This window comes from Salvelinus fontinalis, chromosome 8 (genome assembly GCF_029448725.1).
Source record: "Salvelinus fontinalis isolate EN_2023a chromosome 8, ASM2944872v1, whole genome shotgun sequence".
Classification (NCBI taxonomy): domain Eukaryota; kingdom Metazoa; phylum Chordata; class Actinopteri; order Salmoniformes; family Salmonidae; genus Salvelinus; species Salvelinus fontinalis.
The window spans coordinates 14,063,309-14,083,808 of record NC_074672.1 but is presented as its reverse complement, the minus strand read 5'-3'; the positions used below and the strand labels follow the sequence as shown (position 1 = coordinate 14,083,808).

Here is a 20,500-nt window from a genome sequence, read left to right as displayed (position 1 = left end):
TGTAAATATTAAGAACAAACAGAACTGCTCCCAAGTTCAAATATTGGCAGAATGTATGAGTTGTCGAAAGGCAGCGATGGGCAACTTACTCAGATTTATTTAACAACGATGTACAAGGTACATATTATTTAGAAAATGCACATATGGTAATGTCTGTTTAGTGAAAAAATAGCACAAGGTCAATATTCTATACTATGAACATCCCAATGATGATAAATGCATAGAATTCCTTCTTAAATTTGTATCTATGCAATCATTTATATATAAAATAGATTACTAACGGGGTTCTGTGTTGAAGACACCGTACCTCCATCTTGGCACTCAGCCCCTGATCTAAAAAACGTTTTGGAAGATATATAAATGCATTTATTAATGCATGTCTACATTAGTTTTTTCCACATGTATTCTATTGCAGACATTTGAAATCATACTTTTAAATTATATTATGTGTGCTCAACATACAAATAAATAACGTATGAATATCTAAAAACATTTTCCTTAAAGTATAATCTTTGGAGATTACTAATGTTACTGTTCCCACAACAACAACAAAATGATGAAATACATGCAATTGTCCTTGAAACATTTAATTGAAATCAGTGCTTGACTTGGGATGAAAAAGGTGCAGGAGCTGTCTTTTTTCAAGTCGGTGCATTAGACTATGTTCACAGAAATTCCAGAATGACATTATGCTATAGAGACCTTATTATTCACTGTTAGGGGTTCATACACATTTTGACAGGTGGAATTTCATGACTTTTCCCATGACTTCCCATGACTTTTAACCAAATTTCCATGACCAATAACTGGTGGCGTCTCTATGTAGCCTACATGAAAAAGTCTGTAAATGTGGTAATGACACTAGCAGGTCTATGATCCCATGAAGGCCTACTATCACTTGCCATTGTGCCCTTGATCAAGGAACTTAACTCCCCGCAATGTAAAATAACTGCACTGTTAGGCTACTGTATAAAACACATGTGGTCAGCCCTCCATCTGGCAAGCTACTGCCTGTGCAGGCTTTTGATCCAGCCCTGAAGCACACCCGAGTCTGCCTATTGAGCAGCTCAGGTTCAGGCTACAATGTGGTGTGTTAGAGCAGCACACCCAGTTGCCACCCTTGAGGATGGTTTCCACCCTTGATATAAAATATTGCAACATTACAACCAAATACTTTTATAATTATAGAATGTGTGCCTCATTCAATGAATCGGGGATAACATGGATAAGGTATTGCAGGCCACTTCAAAGCAATGTAGCTAACTAAGACCTGTTTATCGATAACCCTACAAGGCTAAAATATACTGTACATGTTTCAGGGGAAATCTATGTACATGGAAGCTATCTGTCAATTAGGCTATTCTTAGAATATGTTTTAAGTTGTCGGAATTACATAGCATTCTATTTAATAGAGGGGAGTCCCAGCTTTCAAATAACGGGGTCAGATTAATTTCTCAACAGTGCTAATAGAATAGTGACAACGAGTCAACGACATTAATGCTTAGGCCTATAGCTAAAAAGTTAACTAGTGAGATAGCTTGTAGCATGGCTAGTTCTGTACATTAGAGTGTTTAGTTTGAGAAACTCAACTAGTCTAAAGAAGGACAGTTTTATTTCTTCTTTAATCAGAACAACAGTTTTCAGCTGTGCTAACATAATTGCAAAATATTTTCTAGTGATCAATTAACCTTTTAAAATTATAAACTTGGATTAGCTAACATAATGTGCCATTGGAATTCAAGAGTGATGGTTGCTGATAATGGGCCTCTGTACGCTTATGTAGATATTCCATAAAAAAATCTGCCGTTTCCAGCTACAATAGTCATTTTCAACATTAACAATGACTACACTGTATTTCTGATCAATTTGATGTTATTTTAATGGGGGAAAAAATGTGCTTTTCTTTCAAAAACAAGGACATTTCTAAGTGACCCCAAACTTTTGAACGGTAGTGTTTTTGCACAAAATAAACAAGCATAAAAGGGCTAAAACAGCATACATAGGGTAATAAAACAATTTCAGACCATAGTTATTGTGTGAATAATCACAAAGTCCATTCCTGAGGTTACATTTGCAAAGAATGGTCCTGCCTGCATGCTTTGACTAAAGTAGCAGGAGTGATTTGGCATGTCTCCATGGAATTCAATGAGGGACAGTCTGTGTATTGTTCAGTCCACTCACTCACAGCTGAAAGAAAGTAGCTCACAAGCTATTAGTCCCTCGAAATTGTACCATCAGATTCTGAGGAGAATAATCATTATTTTTAGTTTGGTTTGGGATCCTTCTCCTGCCTAATTCACACTCCGGGACAGACAGAAAATGATTAGTTAGTCATTAGTTAATCATTTTGAACTATAGCCTACAGCTATATCTAGTCAGCTTGGCATTGATAATGAGTATCACTGATCATGTATTTTTTCCACTTGATTGGGCCACTAAAACACAAACTAAATTGATGCAGATATTGGTTTTGTCGTAAATGTTTTGATTTCACTCCTCAGTCTGGATCAATTGCTATTTTCTGGAGCAGCACCTCTGTTTTGATTGCCTGTTATCAACTTCCAATTGATCTATGAAAGCCAAGCAATTGCCTTATGGTGGCAAGTCCATGGACGATGATCCACATTGATTAAATTATACAGCCCTTTGTCTGTCTTGATTAACAGTGCTCCTCTGTTAGGATCATTATTTACACTATATACACAAAAGTGTTAAGCGGAGCGACACAGGGGAACCCAAGAGCAGACTCAGATGAGGAAACAGAGATGAATGAACCAAATTATTTATTGTTACACAGACAGATATGGAGTGCAGATCCGGGTTGGAGTTAGCTGAGTAGAACAGGGTAAACGGGTCCTGAGGGGAATCCAAGGTAGTGGTGGTGAGCAAAACCTAGAGCAAGGTAGTTGGGTGGTGAGATTTGGAACAGGAGACAGGAGCCAGAGATAGAGTGGTAAATGCAATGAGAGGATCAACAGTGTCAGGCAGGGAAACAGGCACAGCGGCGTAACAGGATCTTGAATAATCATAAATGGCTAGAATCATGAACTGACTGAGCAGATATTACAATCTGGCAGAGTGGAAGTGGCAGAACTGAGTATTTGTGGAGGTCTTGATTATGGAGCGAGTTGCAGCTGGTAGGGATCTGCTCTGACTCCAGCACACGTGTCTCCAACCACACAATCACACAGAGAGGGAGAGGGAGAGAGCGTACATGGGGAGTAACTGCAGGTCAAGAAGACACCGGATGAACACCAGAGGGCGTAGCAGGAGCAGATGTGACACAAAAGTATGTAAACACCCCTTCAAATTACTGTATTTAGGTATTTCAGCCACACCCGTTGCTGACAGGTGTATCAATTTGAGTACACAGCTATGCAATCTCCATAGTCAAACACTGGCAGTTGAATGGCCTTACTATAGAGCTCAGTGACTTTCAATGTGGCTTCGTCATAGGATGCCACCTTTCCAACAAGTCAGTTCATAAAATTTCTGCCCTGCTAGAGCTGCCCCGGTCAACTGTAAGTGCTATTGTGGAGTGGAAACTTCTAGGAGCAACAATGTCGACACAGAACGGGACCACCGAGTGCAACACCCACTACAGAGTTCCAAACTACTTCTTGAAGCAATGTCGGCACAATAACTCTTTTTGTCAGGAGCTTCATCAAATGGGTTTCCACGGCGGAGCAGCCGCACAGAAGCCTAAGATCACCATGCCAAAGTTCGGCTGGAGTGGTGTCAAGCTCGCCGCCATTGGACTCTGGACCAGTGGAAGCGCGTTCTTTGGACTGATGAATCACACTTCACCATCTGGCAGTCCGAAGGGATGAATCTGTGTTTGGCGGATGCCAGGAGAACGCTACCTGCCCGAATGCATAGTGCCAACTATAACGTTTGGTGGAGGAGGAATAATGTGTCTGGGGCTGGTTTTCATGGTTCAGGCTAGACCCTTTAGTTGTAGTGAAGGGAAATCTTAATATTACAGCATACAATACATTCTATACGATTCTGTGCTTCCAACTTTGTGGCAACAGTTTGGGGAAGGCCCTTTCCTGTTTCAGCATGACAATGCCCCTGTGCACAAAACGAGATCCATCCGGAAATGACTTGTCGAGATCGATGTGGAATAACTTGACAGGCCAACACAGAGCCCTGACCTCAACCCCATCGAACACCTTTGGAATAAATTGGAACGCCAACTGCGAGCCAGGCCTAATCGCCCAACATCAGTGCCCGACCTCACTAATGCTCTTGTGGCTGAATGGAAGCAGGTCCCCGCAGCAATGTTCCAACATCCTAGTGGAAATCCTTCCCAGAAGAGTGGAGGCTGTCAAAGGGGGGACCAACACCATATAAATGCCCATGATTTTGTAATGAGATGTTTGATGAGCAGGTGTTCACATACTTTTGGTCATGTAGTGTATAATGTTATGTTATGTCAATGATCTTAAAATGAATCCAGCTTTCAGGCTCTACATTATCATAGACTTCTTTGGTGATATGCTGTCATTGAATTTTTGGTTTATTTTAAACTTGTTTTGTTCACGATCATATGGGTCATGAACTGTTCTTTCTGTCATATGAAGTAACTGAATACAGTGACCTAAATAAAACACTGTAAAATAAATATGTGTTTAAGCTGTATAACAGCCTAATTTGAAAGTAAGTAGTTATCGTGTGTCAGTTATTTGGACTACTGCCCCACCAAGCAAACAAGCGATGCTTCCAATGGTTTCACATATCCTACGTTCACATGCTGTTGTATCCTAACCTATTAGTCATGAGTTTACCACAGTCTGCAGTGTCTCGTGGGCTCTTGGAGGTTTCCAGCAATGTCATCAAAATCTGTCTGATAAAGCAAAGCTTATCATCATGTTCTCATTTGAAAATGTCCAGACAGAATTCATGACATTAGCATGAGTACCTCAGAGATGCTCTGACAGTTGACAGAGTGTTATTGCTGTAGTTGTGTGCTTGGCATTCAAATAGATCCCTTTTTTATTAGTAAGAGATAGCCCCACCCCTTTAAGAACAGGGCTAAACTCTTATCTATATATACTTAGTTTAGCAGTTGGCAAAGCAGTAAGTCAATCTCCAATTTGCTCCCAGCAGTAGCTGGAATACTACAGACAGACTGTAGTAAACTCACCAAAGGAGTTGGCATAAGGTAAGACATAGCCTCAAATACTTTTAGCTTTATTTCGATTGTCATTGGTTTATTGTTGCTTCTCTATAGCCATTAAATGTGAACATACAGTATGCTATTCTTCTTATGTTGTATCTATTAGCTTTGCTTCAAATGTTATTCATTTATTCAAGATGAGTAGCCTATTTTATTGGTATACATTATAACATTTGAATTCATCTCACGCTGTTGTTGGAAGGTATTTGGAAGCTACTGTATACTATTTTGATGCAAGAATGGAGTATCTCATCACAGCATTAACCTTAGGAACAAATGCACAAACACTGACAAACAGTTTCTTCTGCAGGTTTCATCTGTGATCAAGATGGGCAATGAGCATTCCAAAAACAAAGGACATACCAAAGATAAGGTATTGATGAGAAAAGCCAAACTTTACAGCATGCTTGTCTTACTTTGAATGTTGGAATACAGGGGCAAGAAGGCTAGTTCAGGGGCGGAATAAGCATCTGGCATTTTGGGCAAATACCAGATGAGCTGGTCCATTTTTTGCCCAGTGGGCCTGTCTAACTTAAGTTTAATTTTAGCAAATGATGATGATCTGGCTAATAATGGGCCAGTGTGGGGGTTTGGAGGAAAACGTTGGTTGGTGTTGGGACCTCAAGGGGAAAAAATGGAACAGTGTGTTAGCAATGCCAGGGCCGATTTCTGGTCCCAGTCCACCCCTGGAAGTGTTTACTGTCTAATATTAGCAGTTTCAAGATACAGACAGTAATTTAGTAGGGATATTACTAGTACACACACATCTAATACTCTATAATTGATGGTTCGTCCAAAATTGAGTAATGATGAAAGTGATGTGATGAAAATAATGAAAACAATGATGGCAAGAGAAACTGATATCAACAATCCTTCTTCTTAAAGTCCGAGCAGGTTCTGGACAAGCACCCGGAAGGAGAAGTGAATAGCCATGCTGTAAGCATCTTGTACGATGGCCTGGAGAATAGTGGTAAGTGCCCAGTACACAAGGCCATTATTACATCCACTAATATATGGCTTTGAGTGGTTTGGTAGCCATTTATCCTGTTGTCACCTGATTGTTACCCCATGATCAATACTCTAAACTTTGGGCTCAACTGGTTGCAACACCTCGGTCTATAATGCTAGTTATTCATTTACAGCTCCAATGGGATGATATGAAAGTGACAGTATGTCACTTGTAATCAATCTTGAATTGTTGGATTAGTCTGGATCAATTTACAAGTCTCTCTTAATTCTCTTCAAATACAGCAGTCGGCCAGTGCTACTGGGTGGTGTTCAATGTTAACTCTAGGCGTAGCCTTGAACATAGAGGATGAACAGATGTTTGATCTATCTATGTGTATATTGTCTCACTGGATCAACAGTCAGGTACAAGGATTTTCAGGCCAAGTCCATATGTATTTTCTCCAAACGTGATAATATTGATATTGGTCGCCAAGGGGCGGCAGGTAACCTCGAGGTTAGAGCGTTGGGCCAGTAACCCAAAGGTGCTAGTTCGAATATCGGAGCTGACAAGGTGAAACATCGGTCGCTGTGCCCTTGAGCAAGACACTTAAACCTAATTGCTCAGGGGGAGTTGGGATATGAAGCAACATACGTCCATTACACACTTGTGTGTGACAGGACAAATATAAGCACCCCCAAAAATATTATTTGATATCAGTAAGTGAGACACTAAGCCACTTTTTCTAGAACAGGTTGTGTTTGTTTCACACGACTAGTCTATATGTCTCTAGTAGCACATTAGTTTTACATACAGAGCAAGGGAAGGAATTGCTTGCATTGCATTTAGGGTAATGACCTTAGCACTGCATTGATTAGTCATAAGGGTAGTATCAATAGAAAACACATTTGGTAAAGTTGCTTGCTATTTACCACACATACTCCCATTTTATTCAAAATGATATGTTGCCATACATCTGATAGATCGATCATAGCCAGGTATTACCAACCTGATGCTTGTGTACAAACGATGAATCATAGCAAATTACTTTCTATTTCCTGTCACACCAAGTAACCTATCTCTTGCAGATACCAGTGAAGCAGCTGTGGAGCAGAACAGTCAGCCTTCCTCACTGCCTCCCACTAAAGAGCCAGGTATAGTGGAGGCAAACGGCAGTGGTTGTGCGCCTGTGGTGGTGGAACAGGAGCCTGTCATTGAGAATGTTCCAGAGGCGGAAGCAGAGACTGCTAAGACGAAAACCATACCAGAACCGGAACCAAACCACCAAAAGAAGGAGCCCAAGGAGAGTTCAAAAGAAAGAGTGAACGTATTTGACAACCTCTTCAAGAGGAAAGCTACACCTCAACCCAACCCTGATCCAGCCCCTGAAAAGGAGGATCCCATAAAGGACAAAACTGTGGAGGAGAGTAAGAGTTCCCTGGAAGTCCCTGTAACGGTGACCGATGGGATCCACGCTGTAAGTATCTAATCAGTAGCCTTCAAATTGGGTTGGCATAAGTTCCATTTCAACTTTACTCAGTGTAGTGATCATTGATTAATGATCATCAACTCCTAACTTGAGATGTTCAAATATCTACATCTAAATGATTTTGGTTATTCCAATGTAGTTAACTAAGGATATAGCCACTGTAATGTGAGTTGTACTTTGAATTGGTAAAATTAACTTACAATAATATTGCACCTGTTGTGAGAACATCAACACGTCATTCTTCACTTTCCAGTGTTTAACAAAACACATTACAAATCTAACAAAAATTCTTGTTGATTCAAAGGAGGCAAGCGAAGTCTTGATGGCTGCACATTTGTTTTCAAAGCAACTGGCAGTCGGATTCTCATTTCCGGAGGCAGAGTCTGAACTTTCATCACTACTGGATTTTTTTACGGCAGACCGCATTCAAATCACCACTGGAAGCTTTGAAGAGCAGCCAGTAACCACTGAAGAGCAGCCTACGGAGGAAAGTGTCAGCCCACCTGAAGAGGAGACAACAGAACTGGTCTTTGGTGAAGAACCCACAGAGGATACAACTGTGGAGAAGAGCCCCGTACCCAAAGAAGAGCTGGAAGAAATTGTATATGTTCTTGAAAATGAAGCTGCTCTATACTCAGCAATTGCTGCAGAACTAGAAGAGCTGGAAGAAATTGCATATGTTTTTCAAAATGAAGCTGCTATATACCCAGCAATCGCTGAAGAACTAGAAGAGCTGGAAGAAATTGCAGATGTTCTTGAAGATGTAGCTGCTGTAGAGTCAGAAGAACTTGAATCTAGCCCCAGTGCTAAAGAGATGACTGAGAAAAACAAGAAGAACGATGAAGGGAAAGAAACAAGCGACTCATCATCGAGGTTGCTCAGTCAGCTGCAATCCGCATGTATGAAAATCATTAAAGAATCAGTATATAGCCCTGTCCGTGTCTGTACTGAGGTGTCTGCAGAGGGCTGCGGCACTATTAACATTACACTTAAGGTCAGTCTAAGGCAGAGAAGGGATTTGAAATGTGAGGATGAGACTTCTGCTGAAACAGCATTGGATATGGAGTAATTTACAGCTGAGGAGCAGGATCCTCTTCTAAGAATCTAGATTCCGTGAATAAATTATTTGACACTGGGAATACCTACAAAAGGAGACTAATTGCAGTACTAGTATTATAATTGTTTTACTAATCTGACATGGTTATATGATTGTATGGTTTATTATACTGAACAAAAATATAAACGCAACATGTAAAGTGTTGGTCCCATGTTTCATGAGCTGAAATAAAAGATCCCAGAAATGTTACAAACGGCCAAAAAGCTTATTTAATTTCTCTCAGATTTTGTGCACAAATTTGGTTTGAGAATTTGGCAGTACGTGCAATCTGCACAACCGCAGACCACAACCGCAGACCACCTGTACGGCGTCGTGTAGGCCAGTGGATTGCTGATGTGAGCCATCACTTTGCAAGCTATCATAATGTGAATTGCAGGCCTGAAAACCTCGAGTTTTAAGGCCACTGTACTAGGGTCAAACTAGGCCCTCAAAATAAGTCCGTATTAAATACTTGTTGTATTGTGTTAAAGACAACATTGTGAACAGAGTGCCCCATGGCGGTGTTGGGGCTATGGTATGTTTTGTTTACATCCCTGTAAGTGAGCATTTCTCTTTTGCCAAGATAATCCATCCATCAGACAGGTGTGGCATATCAAGAAGCTGATTAAACAGCATGATCATTACACAGATGCATGTTGTGCTGGGGACAATAAAAGGCCACTCTAAAATGTGCAGATTTGTCACACAACACAATGCCATAGATGTCTCATGTTTTGAGGGAGCAAGCAATTGTCATTCGGACTGCAGAAATGTCCACCAGAGCTATTGCCGGAGAATTGAATGTTCATTTATCCACCGTAACCATTCTCCAATGTTGTTTTTGAGAAGGTGACAGTACATCCAACCGGCCTCTCAACCGCAGACCACGTGTAACCATGCCAGCCCAGGACCTCCACATCTGGCTTCTTCACCTGCGGGATCATCTGAGATCAGCCACAGCTGATGAAACTGTGGCTTTGCACAACAAAAGTATTTCTCCACAAACTATCTGCACAGAAACCGTCTCGGGGAAGCTCATCTGCGTGCTTGTCGTTCTCCCCAGGGTCTCGTCATCCTCCTCAGGGTCTTGACCTAACTGCAGTTCGGCGTTGTAACTGACTTCAGTGGGAAAATGCTCACCTTCGATGGCCGCTGGCACGCTGGAGAAGTGTGCTCTTCACGGATGAATCCTGGTTTCAACTGTACAGGACAAATCGCAGACCGCGTGTATAGCATCATGTGGGTGAGTGGTTTGCTCTTGTCAAAGTTTTGAACAGAATGTCCCATGGTGGCAGTGGGGTTATGGTAGGGGCAGGCATAAACTACGGACAAACTACGGACAAAACTACGGAAATTTCTATGCACAGAGATACCGTGATGAAATCCTGGGGCCCATTGTCGTGCCATTCATCTGTCACCATCACCTCATGTTTCAGCATGATAATGCGCAAGGAGCTGTACACAATTCCTGAAATCTGCAAATCTCCCAGTTCTTATATGGCCTGCATACTCACCAGACATGTAACCCATTGAGCATGTTTGGGATGATCTGGATGAACAACATTCCACAGACCACAATCAATAGCCAGATAAACTCTATGCGGGGGAGATGTGTGAGGCAAATGATGCCTCCTGTCTGCCGTAAAAAAGATACCTTTTTTTAAAGGTATCTGTGACCAACAGATGCATATCTGTATTCCTAGTCATGAAATCCATAGATTAGGGCCTAATTTATTTATTTCAATTGACTGATTTCCTTATATGAACTGTAACTCAGTAAAATCTTTGAAATTGTTGCATGTTGGGCTTTATATTTTTGTTGTGTTCAGTATATTTGATCTTACCTATGATCTTTGCAATTAAAATTTTTAAAAGTCTCATTCAAAGTCTGGTTTATTTTTCAATTAATCGTGTTAATGTTTTACTTGTACACAGTACATTGTTCAGTGTTACCCGGTGTTGATTTTTCAGTGTAACATTTCTAGTGTTCATTGAGGTGTTATTAAATTAACTCTGTAAGTGTTAAGTTAACACTCATTAGTGTAAATTAACCCCAGTGTTGGTGTTAATAACCAGCATTAAGCAAAAACCATGCCCATCATGATCATATTTCCCAGCATGCTCTATTGCATGTTGATTTGTTAAATTGTTTGTTTCCATATCTATGTACATTGATTGATTAATTAATCTTATTCTACTCAAATATAAATAACATAAATATTTCCCTGTACATGAATCCCATACATGAATCCTGAGCCGACAAGGTGAAAAATCAGTTGATGTGTCCTTGAGCAAGGCACTTAATCCTAATTGCACCTGTAAATCGCTCTGGATAAGAGCGTCTGCTTAATGACTAAAACATACATGTAAAATAAAAATATATCTCCACTCTTGCTGGAGTGCAATAGGAATTACAACTCACGTTGCAAGCCATCATTATGTGAATTGCAGGCCTGAAAACCTCGAGTTTTAAGGCCACTGTACTAGGGTCAAACTAGGCCCTCAAAATAAGGCCTTATTAAATACTTGTTGTATTGTGTTAAAGAATTACATTTTAATACTAACATATTCAATCAGGATCTCACTTGGTGAAGGGCACAGGACTGAAAATGGATTATTACAACAACCATGCCTGTCACAAAAAAATACAGTCATGTGTGATAGCTCTATAATTCACTTGAAAAGCAATGCACTCTGGGAAATATGCAAGTCAGGCTTTACACTAAGCAGTGTGTTAATTTAACACTGACAAGTGTCGACCCATATATAAACTATTACATTTAACACTGCAGAATTTGCTGTGTATCTGCCCCATGTACATAAACATTCTCTCTGCTTCCGCACGGCAAGCGGTACTGGAGAATCAAGTCCGACACCAAAAGTCTCCTGAACAGCTTCTATCCCCAAGCCATAAGACTGATAAATAGCTCAAACTAATGGCTACATGGACTATCTGCATTGACCCTTCTATTTTATTGATTTTTTGTCTCTATTCTCTATGCAAACTCTACACACACTCACACTGACACACCAACACACACACTGACACACACACACACACACACACACACACACACACACACACACACACACACACACACACACACACACACACACACACACACACACATACACACATACACACACACACACACACACACACACACACAACAAGCACTGACTACACACACACACTCACATGCAATCATCATATGCACTGCTGCTACACTGTTTAGCATAAATCCTGATGCGTAGTCACCTTACCCCTATACACATCTAACCGTACCACTCCAGTATCCCTGCACATTGTAAAAATGGTATTGGCACTGACCCAGGAACTGACCCTGTATATAGCTTACCCACTTTCTTCTGTTGTTATTTCTATTTCTCATGTGTTTTTTTGTTCTACTTTATTTTTGCATTTATTTTTTATAGTACTACCACATTGTCGGGAAAGAGCAAGCAAGTAAGGCATTTCACTGTACTAGTGCACGTGACAATAAAAAACTTGAAACTTAAATTCAAATTCAACTCAGTTATTCTCATTGAATCTTGTCCTAATGTATAGATCCGTCTGGGGAGTTTATGTTAAGAGGGTGGGATGTGTTGACATATTAGATAGAGTCAACTCATGTTCCTGTTGAATAGATAGTCTTGTTCAATGACTGGAGTGAAGTCCAGATGATGAAGGAGCATTGTTTCATTTAAACTAAGTCAAATTACTGTAAGAAATATTGAATGAAATGTATACATTGTTGGATAAGAATGGAGGATTTTCTTAGAATACCACCAAACAAGATATTTGAGTTTGCTGACATTTCTCAGAGAAAAGAGAGAGACAGAAGTCTCCAACATTGCTGAATATCAATGAGTGTGTGTGTGTGTGTGGGGGGGGGGGGGGGGGGGGGGGGGGCAGGCTATAATAAAAGGGTGATTGTTGATCGTGCCCCAAGTAGGCAGAGGCATGGTTGGAATTGTGCTCCCATCTCAATGCTGCGTCTAACAGACTCATTGCATGTCAGCTCCAGTGCTCCAACACATTCACATTTCTGAGGGATAACTATTTGTGGTTGCCTATAGGAGCCACTTGATGAGGTAAAGGAGGAGGTCAACCCTAGTCCAGAGGCAGAGGACGTCAAAGGCCCCGGAATTGGCGAGGAAAGCAATCACCTTGAGGAAAACCAAGAGGGTGAGAGTCAAACAGAAGATAATCCAGTTATGAACTTCTTTAAAACACTAGTAAGTCGATCATTTTTTTTTTTATTGAATATTATTTGTGTTGTTTAAAGAATTGAAGAGTTGTTTTAGTGGTCCATAAGTGAATAGATATGCACAAAACATGTGATTGCCTAATGTTTGTTTTATAATACATTTAAAAGGAGTTTGTGTAAATGAGTGACATTGCTTCATAAATCTGTAACCTTTGCCAAAATATTTCAATCCTTTGTAAAAATCCACTGTGAAACCACTATGAACACTAATTGAAGAACCATCATTTGTTTTGTATTGAAAAGGAAGATTCGTATAATGCTATCATAATTCCAAATATGCCTCTGAACATCAAAACGTTTGGCCTATAATGCTTGATTATGCTCCTAATCAACTAAATGAGAAAGCATGCTCCATCAGTGATGCCATTGTATTTTAGACTGTATAGTGCTGTCAGTGATCTCGCTCATTGTGTGTGATAAATATGTGTAGAGTCAGCCTAAGGGCAATGAGGGCGTCTCTAAGAAAGAGAGACCCCGTCTTGAAGGAATGATTACACAGGCAGCTATTGTCATTTCTCTTCATCATGCCTTCTTTTGGAATTATGCCTCCAGAAAGAGTTAACATAGCCCCAGCGCCATGCTAATCAAATCCTTTGAACATGCGGGAATGTGGTGGTCTTTTGTTCAGCCAATAGTGTGAGCTCACAAGGGAGGCCTGTGCCATTGGAAGTTGAAATGCATGAAGATAGAGCGAGGGAAGGCCTACGCCATCTCCAGAGCACAATGGCTGTCACAATGAGAGAGCATGTACTGTATGTGCTTTTCCAGGGGCCTCTTTGTGTGCCATCAGTTAGACAACCGTAGACGTCAATGGCTATGTGACTAATTTAAAGACATTTAGGAAAATAGTCATTTCACTGTACCCTGTGACAGTAACTCTCTTATCAAAATAAACATTGCTGTTATCTTCTGTATGCATTGCATTTCATTTGAAAGAAAGAAATGAAGCATCAACATACACTTAAATGCTAGATCTTTTCATAGGAAACAAAGGTCAGTCACAATTTTGACTGACATCCAAGATTGTGCGCAGACACGTGTGACTCAATATATGTCTGTATTTTACCAAGGTGACTCCTACCAAAAAAAACAAGCAAGGAGCTGCCACCCCTGATGTTACAAAAGACCAAGTAAGCATGTATTTTTATTTGAAACATAATATATTATGCAAAAGCACTGAATCTCATTTAAATACAGATACAATTATGCACAGAGATCCTACAGTATAGTATACTGTATTCTATACTAAACAAAACATATTTAAAGGCAACATGCAACAATTGATTTTGATTTTACTGAACTACAATTCTTATGAGGAAATCACTCAATTGAATTGAATAAATTAGGCCCTAATCTATGAATTTCACATTACTGGGAATACAGATATGCATCTGTTGGTCACAGATACCTTAAAATGTGCCTCACAATAAGCCGCAGGATTTGTGTTGTTTAAAGAATTGAAGAGTTGTTTTAATAGTAAGGTCCATAAGTGAATAGATATGCACAAAATATGTGATTGCCTAATGGTTGTTTTATAATACATTTTAAAGGAGTTTGTGTAAATGAGTGACATTGCTTCATAAATCTGTAACCTTTGCCAAAATATTTCAAGCCTTTGTAAAAATTCATTGTGAAACCACTACAAACACTCTTGAAGAACCATCATTTATTTGGTATTGAAAAGGAAGATTCGTATAATGCTGTCATAATTCAAAATATGCCGCTGAATAGCAAAACATTTGGCCTGTAATGCTTGATTACGCTCCTAATCAACTAAATAAAATAAAAGCATATTTTAGACTGTATAGTGCTGTCAGTGATCTCGCTCATTGTGTGTGATAAATATGTATAGAGTCAGCCTAAGGGCAATGAGAGCGTCTCTAAGAAAGAGAGACCCCGTCTTGAAGGAATGATTACACAGGCAGCTATTGTCTTTTCTCTTCTTCATGCCTTCTTTTGGAATCATGCCTCCATAAAGAGTTAACATAGCCCCAGCGCTATGTTATTCTCCTTTTTGTGCATTCAAATTGCCATCGACAACATTATGCCTGCCCATACCATAGCCCCAACGCCACCATGGGGCACTCTGTTCATAATGTTTACATCAGCAAACCGCTCGCCCACACGACGCCGTACAGGTGGTCTGCGGTTGTGAGGCCGATTGCATGTACTGCCAAATTCTCGAAATCAACATTGGAGGTGGCTTATGGTAGAGAAATTAACATTCAATTATCTGGCAACAGCTCTGGTGGACATTCCTGCAGTAGTATGCCAATTGCATCTGTGCCGTTGTGTTGTGTAACAATTTTTAGATTGGGCTTTTATTGTCCCCAGTACAAGATGCACATGTGTAATGATCATGCTGTTTAATCAGTTTCTTGATTTGCCACAACTGTCAGGTGGATGGATTATCTTGGCAAAGTAGAAATGCTCACTAACAAGGATGTAAACAAATTTGTGCACAAAATCTGAGATAAATAAGCTTTTTTGTGTGTATGGAACATTTCTGGGATCTTTTAGTCAATTTTATGTGTTCTTCAGAAGTTCAAGAAACATGGGACAGACACTTTACATGTTGCGTTTATATTTTGTTCAGTGTATATTTAATGCTATACAATTATTTCCCTAAAGTCATCTAAAATAATAATGGCAGCTTTTCATGCCTTAATTTACCTTCAGTAGAAAGAGAAAATCTTTCTCATTGCTTACACCAACAAAGGTGAAAAAAGAACAAATGAAACACATCTCACTCTTACCACTTGTCATTTTCATCCCTTTGGTAACATGACGCCTCATTCAACATTGCCGTCGTTAACATCTACACTTGCATCTACAGTTGCAACATATTTACCTACAGTCAGAGGCTTTTGGGTGACTGTGATTGTAACTGTTATTGAATGCCACAGAAAAAAAACATACATTCATCATATTTAATACCAAAAATGTCAAATACAGGCTGAGTTAAACAGATCAATGATTCTTGAGCCTTACTAAACAAGTATTTAGTAGTGTCAGCAGTCTGCCATAACTGGCATCCATCTTCTGTTGAAGGCCACAGCTGAGAATACCTGTGCTGGCCAAGGGGCGTCTTACTCAGCTGTGGAGCCTGTTGCAAATAACCTTTGTCAAACCAGAACTAAAATCTTGCTTAATATGTTCAGAAGTTCAATTGTTTACGTAGTCTGTCCACGAGAGATTAGTTGCCAAAGATGCCTCTTCGGGTCCTCTAATCAACCTGTTTAGACAGAAGGTACATGATCTCTTAGCAGAAACAGAATGGTGATTATTCTCCATATTACCAGCACTAACTATTGTTTTTTTGTTGTCGTCACAAAACAGTCACAGAAAGAGGCCCAACCAACAGCAACAACTACAGTGAGTACTGAATGAATAAATAAATACATAAATCATGTTTTGTGACCTATTAACTGGGTGTTGGTGATCAACTGTTCCTATTTTGCTTCCTTTCCATTGTGCCTCTCGCTCGAATAGGCTGCACAAGTAGTGGATGCTCCAGCAGCAGCCAAAGGAGGAATGTCAATCCCACCACCCCCGCCTCCAGCCCCAGCACCACCTAAGATGGAGGTTAAAGCAGAAATAGCAGCCCAACCTGGGACAAACACACCAAAAAAAGAACCAAAGGATGATGCCAAAGAACCAGAGGCCACCAAGTCGAAATCGGACAACCCGTTCAGCAGACTTTTCAGCAGAAAGGTAAGCCAATACTGGCACTGTAAGGTACTTAAACGGAATCTTTGGCAAATTGATAACTTTCTGTAAAAGAGAATAATATAATGTATGAATGTCTGTGTCAGATTGTAACAGTTTGATCTGAACTTGAGGCCTTGCTAGGCCTCAAGTCTAAAATCAAGGTTAAATCAACAAGTGGAGCCAGTGCACCTGCCAAGCCTCCTGCAGTGGTAAATGACAATACAACATTCAGCCATTTTGAAACTAACAGAGTTAAGCTCACTGTGACATCCATCATTTCATATAACTGTATTAAAATCATTGCATCTTGTGGGTACACTATATACTAGCTATATCATACAGACTGCTGCCTTTTCTCTTGTGCAGAGCATCAGTACAGAGACCAAACAGAGAAGTCCCTCAGAGCATTTGTGTTTTGATGTTTTTCTCAATGTGGAATCAACACACCTAAGATAGCGCCGCAATCAGCTAGACTGAGGCATGGCTTGTGGAGAATGGGCTTAGGTCTGCATTCATTCATCATCCGTGAACATTAATAGCATCCCACAACATCAGAAATCCAACAATATCTAGTTCAGTATTTTGAGGCCAAAGTAACTACTAATATAACAGCAGACCAAATATTGATTTCAGAAACTGAATTTGACTCTGTTTTCCATTCCGACTGTGTGCTTCTTTGTGTATTTATTTGTGTGATGAAGTGTGCTTTTACAAACCTACCTGTGCCTTGCCATGTTGCCCATTCAGTATAAAGCCTAGATTGTGTGTTAAACAGAACATGTTCAGATCAACATCATTCTGCCCTCCACAGACAGTGGAACCAGTGGAGCCACAGCCAGTTGTTGAAGTACAGGTAGAAGTGGATAACTCTCTTGGCATACTCCATCCACCCTGTGCCGTCTTCTTCTCTTTCGGTCGGGTTGCATGGTCGAATTGGGTATTCATGCTATCAGTTATAATTGGTCTCATTCGTCTCATCAATAGGGTGGCCCTAAGGGGCAAAGTACATCACATCTCTTTTACAGTACCAGCTTTGGTTCCAGAGTATAGCTTTTCATCCCCCTCATGTCTTTCTTCTCTGTTTGGTGGGTTCTTTTCTGGTTCTTCCAGGTGGCTGATTCGTTTTTTTTGCCTTTATACACACCTTCATCCTGAGAAGGACTCATAACTACATTTTTCTCTTCTGCTGTTCCGATAAAGGAGATAGACGCCTCAAAGACGGCTACTCTGGAGGCCTCTGCCAAACCAGAACCACCACCGGCACCTGCACCAAAAGAGGGGAAGAAACCGGCTGTAGCCAAAGCCTCCTTTTCTCTTTTCAAGCCCAAGGTAAGGCAGATATTTTACTTACATCCCACTTTGGTTCTCAATGGGAACTACACATGCTAGTTATTTTGGAAAGACAGGAAAATGTGCAAATGTGATAAACAATAACGGAATGATGTGAATTTGAGGACCTGCTAAACCAAATGGCTTCAAAAGTCCTGACGGCTTCAACAAGTGGAGTCCGACTCCTCAAGAAACCTTTCAAAGGGGTAAATGACCATACCTGACAGCCAGTGTGAAATTAACAAGAGTGATCTCACTGAGTTCAGCTTATGCTGGTACTACCATATTGAAATATCCTGCACAAATAATGTACATTATTTGGTAGATCAATTGATATCTGTTGCATACACATTATCAAAAAACAGCTGGTTAGACTAGTGATAGTTTTTCCATTTCTAATTTCTATAAATTATATCTTTACCAAACAGAACAATGCTCTCATTAATCTAGTCATTATTTCATTGCGTCAATTGTGCTCTTGTATGTGCTAGTTAATGTATTAATGTGTGGGCTCAGCTTTACCTCGTGAGAGAAAGGAGGCAACGTCATAATACAGCTTTGGATCGAGGAATGGCTTTACGATTAACATTACATGATACAAATTACACTCAGAAATTTATCTTTTGATTATTTGTCGTAATTCAATCAGGCTTCTGAGCCCAAAAAGGAAGCCCCAGCCCCAGCTGCAGAAGCCATAGCTGGCCCAAGTGTGGCCAAGGAAGAACCAAAGGCCCCAGAGATCCCTGCTGTGGACAGCAAGCCAGCATCAGGACCCTCCGAGGGTGGGGACAATTCCCCCGTCCTCCCTAAGAGGCTGGAGAAGAGGAACTCCATCCACTTGTTCTTCAAAAACCTGGTAGGCTGAATTAGCAATTCCGCTCTTAATCAATTGTGCCACCACTAGATGGCCTCAGCAACTTATTATGACTGTGAGCCATTCTTTACAGTGAAATGTCGAGAGATATTGCTTATGGAAAAGTAATGTGAGAAAATCAAATGTAGATTCTCATATAAAGTTCTACATTGATAAGTGGAAAAAAACCTTTCCTTTCCTTGCAGGGGAAACGCCAGTCAGACGCAGGAGTACAAACAGAACCAGAGAAGACCAAATAAAAAGGAAACTCCCCTTATTTGACCCCCCAAAATAATCTGGAAATGAACTTTTGATTTGTTAGATACATCATTTTTGATCATCTGATCGCACTATTGAAGGGATGGTGGTAAGAGCAAGTTATTTGAGGGACAGAGGCTGCAACTGGTCTGGTCAAGTCTTTGTGTTGTATTTCAGAGTTGTTCTTTGTCAAGGAGGTAAAAAATATTTTTGGTTGAAAGGCTTGATAGGTAGAAAGAGGTGTGGTTAGTGACTTGTACTGGGAGAAACATCCATTATCTGTTGCCTGTGCTGTTGAACTTAACCTCTCTCTCTATAAATTATGCAGCATTTACCCTTGCTTTGTCAGATTAATGCACATAATGATGTAATGCGATATATAACGTTTTGCTTAATTTTTTTCACTTGGTGTAAAAATAGAACTAGTCTGAAAGAACTTGTGAAGTGCATACAACGGTTTCAGATAAGTTCATAGGATGGTTTGTAGAATAGATGCATAAAGCTCAGCTTGAGATAAAGAGGTACTATTGGAATATACTCAACATATATTGGAGGAGTGGGGGAAATTTTGATTATGTTTTGATTAATGATTAACACGTGCACTTTACAATGTCCTTTTTAACTTGGCAGGAACTGTACATGGATGCAAATATATAATTGATGATAAATATCAAATATCAAATATTTGATATTTAATATGTATAATATATAAATATACCATTTATTATTATCATCATACACAGGGGGACATCACAATCGTTACGTTTGGTGGGCTGCACATATCACCTGGTAGTCTATAGAGCTAATACTGCATAGTCACGAATCAAAGCTGATTTACATTTTCCTAAGGGTTTTCCTAAGAATGGTGGTTAGTTTTCATGTGATTGAACTGTTTAACATACTGTATGTGTGCCTGTATGAAAACTGTTATAATTTTTGGGATCATGTCTGTTTATTTCTGCATCTGTTGACTATATATAGAATCTGCAAATAGATTATTTCCTGTGCCAACCCTTCACAAATATATGATACCATAACATTATATGTGTCTTATTAAAGGACTTTTTCTCTAACTGTTTAAAGAGAATACATGTGTACAATATTTCTTTCATTGTTTTTTCTATGTTTCAATTTAGGCCAAAATTGATCAGGAAGGAAATAAGAATAAAAATATTTAGGGTTAATTTAAATTATTGCTCATGTTATCATCAAACAGGATTACCAAGTGTTGCAATAACTGAAAAAAACATGACCCAACAAGTTTATCTTGCATGACTGAAGTAGGAAGCCAAGCTGTTTTACAGTATGTTTGAAGGCCACGCCTCATTGAATACATACAACGTGAAAACACTGAACAGCACCCTT

The 20,500-nt window shown here is 39.9% G+C and overlaps 2 protein-coding genes across 5 annotated transcripts; both read left to right on the top strand.

The window, feature by feature from the left end:
- The first annotated feature begins 5,079 nt into the window (after window positions 1-5,079).
- On the top strand, window positions 5,080-10,514 carry LOC129860643 (uncharacterized). The gene is made up of 5 exons (XM_055931244.1): window positions 5,080-5,167; window positions 5,493-5,555; window positions 6,068-6,152; window positions 7,217-7,605; window positions 7,922-10,514. The coding sequence occupies exons 2-5, from the start codon at window positions 5,511-5,513 to the stop codon at window positions 8,684-8,686; spliced, it is 1,284 nt and encodes a 427-aa protein (XP_055787219.1). The 5' UTR covers window positions 5,080-5,167; window positions 5,493-5,510; the 3' UTR covers window positions 8,687-10,514.
- Window positions 10,515-12,655: 2,141 nt separating this feature from the next.
- On the top strand, window positions 12,656-20,208 carry LOC129860642 (skin secretory protein xP2-like). Of its 4 annotated transcripts, none has more exons than XM_055931242.1 (9): window positions 12,657-12,902; window positions 14,055-14,114; window positions 16,324-16,359; window positions 16,477-16,698; window positions 16,827-16,904; window positions 17,896-18,024; window positions 18,150-18,230; window positions 18,674-18,880; window positions 19,084-20,208. In XM_055931242.1, exons 4-9 carry the CDS (start codon window positions 16,519-16,521, stop codon window positions 19,135-19,137), a joined length of 729 nt encoding a protein of 242 aa, XP_055787217.1. In that variant the 5' UTR covers window positions 12,657-12,902; window positions 14,055-14,114; window positions 16,324-16,359; window positions 16,477-16,518; the 3' UTR covers window positions 19,138-20,208. The 4 variants fall into 4 exon arrangements, with proteins under 4 accessions (XP_055787215.1, XP_055787217.1, XP_055787214.1 ...); XM_055931239.1 differs by having other exon boundaries at window positions 12,657-12,952; XM_055931240.1 differs by lacking the exon at window positions 16,827-16,904 and having other exon boundaries at window positions 12,656-12,952.
- The last annotated feature ends 292 nt before the right edge of the window (window positions 20,209-20,500 follow it).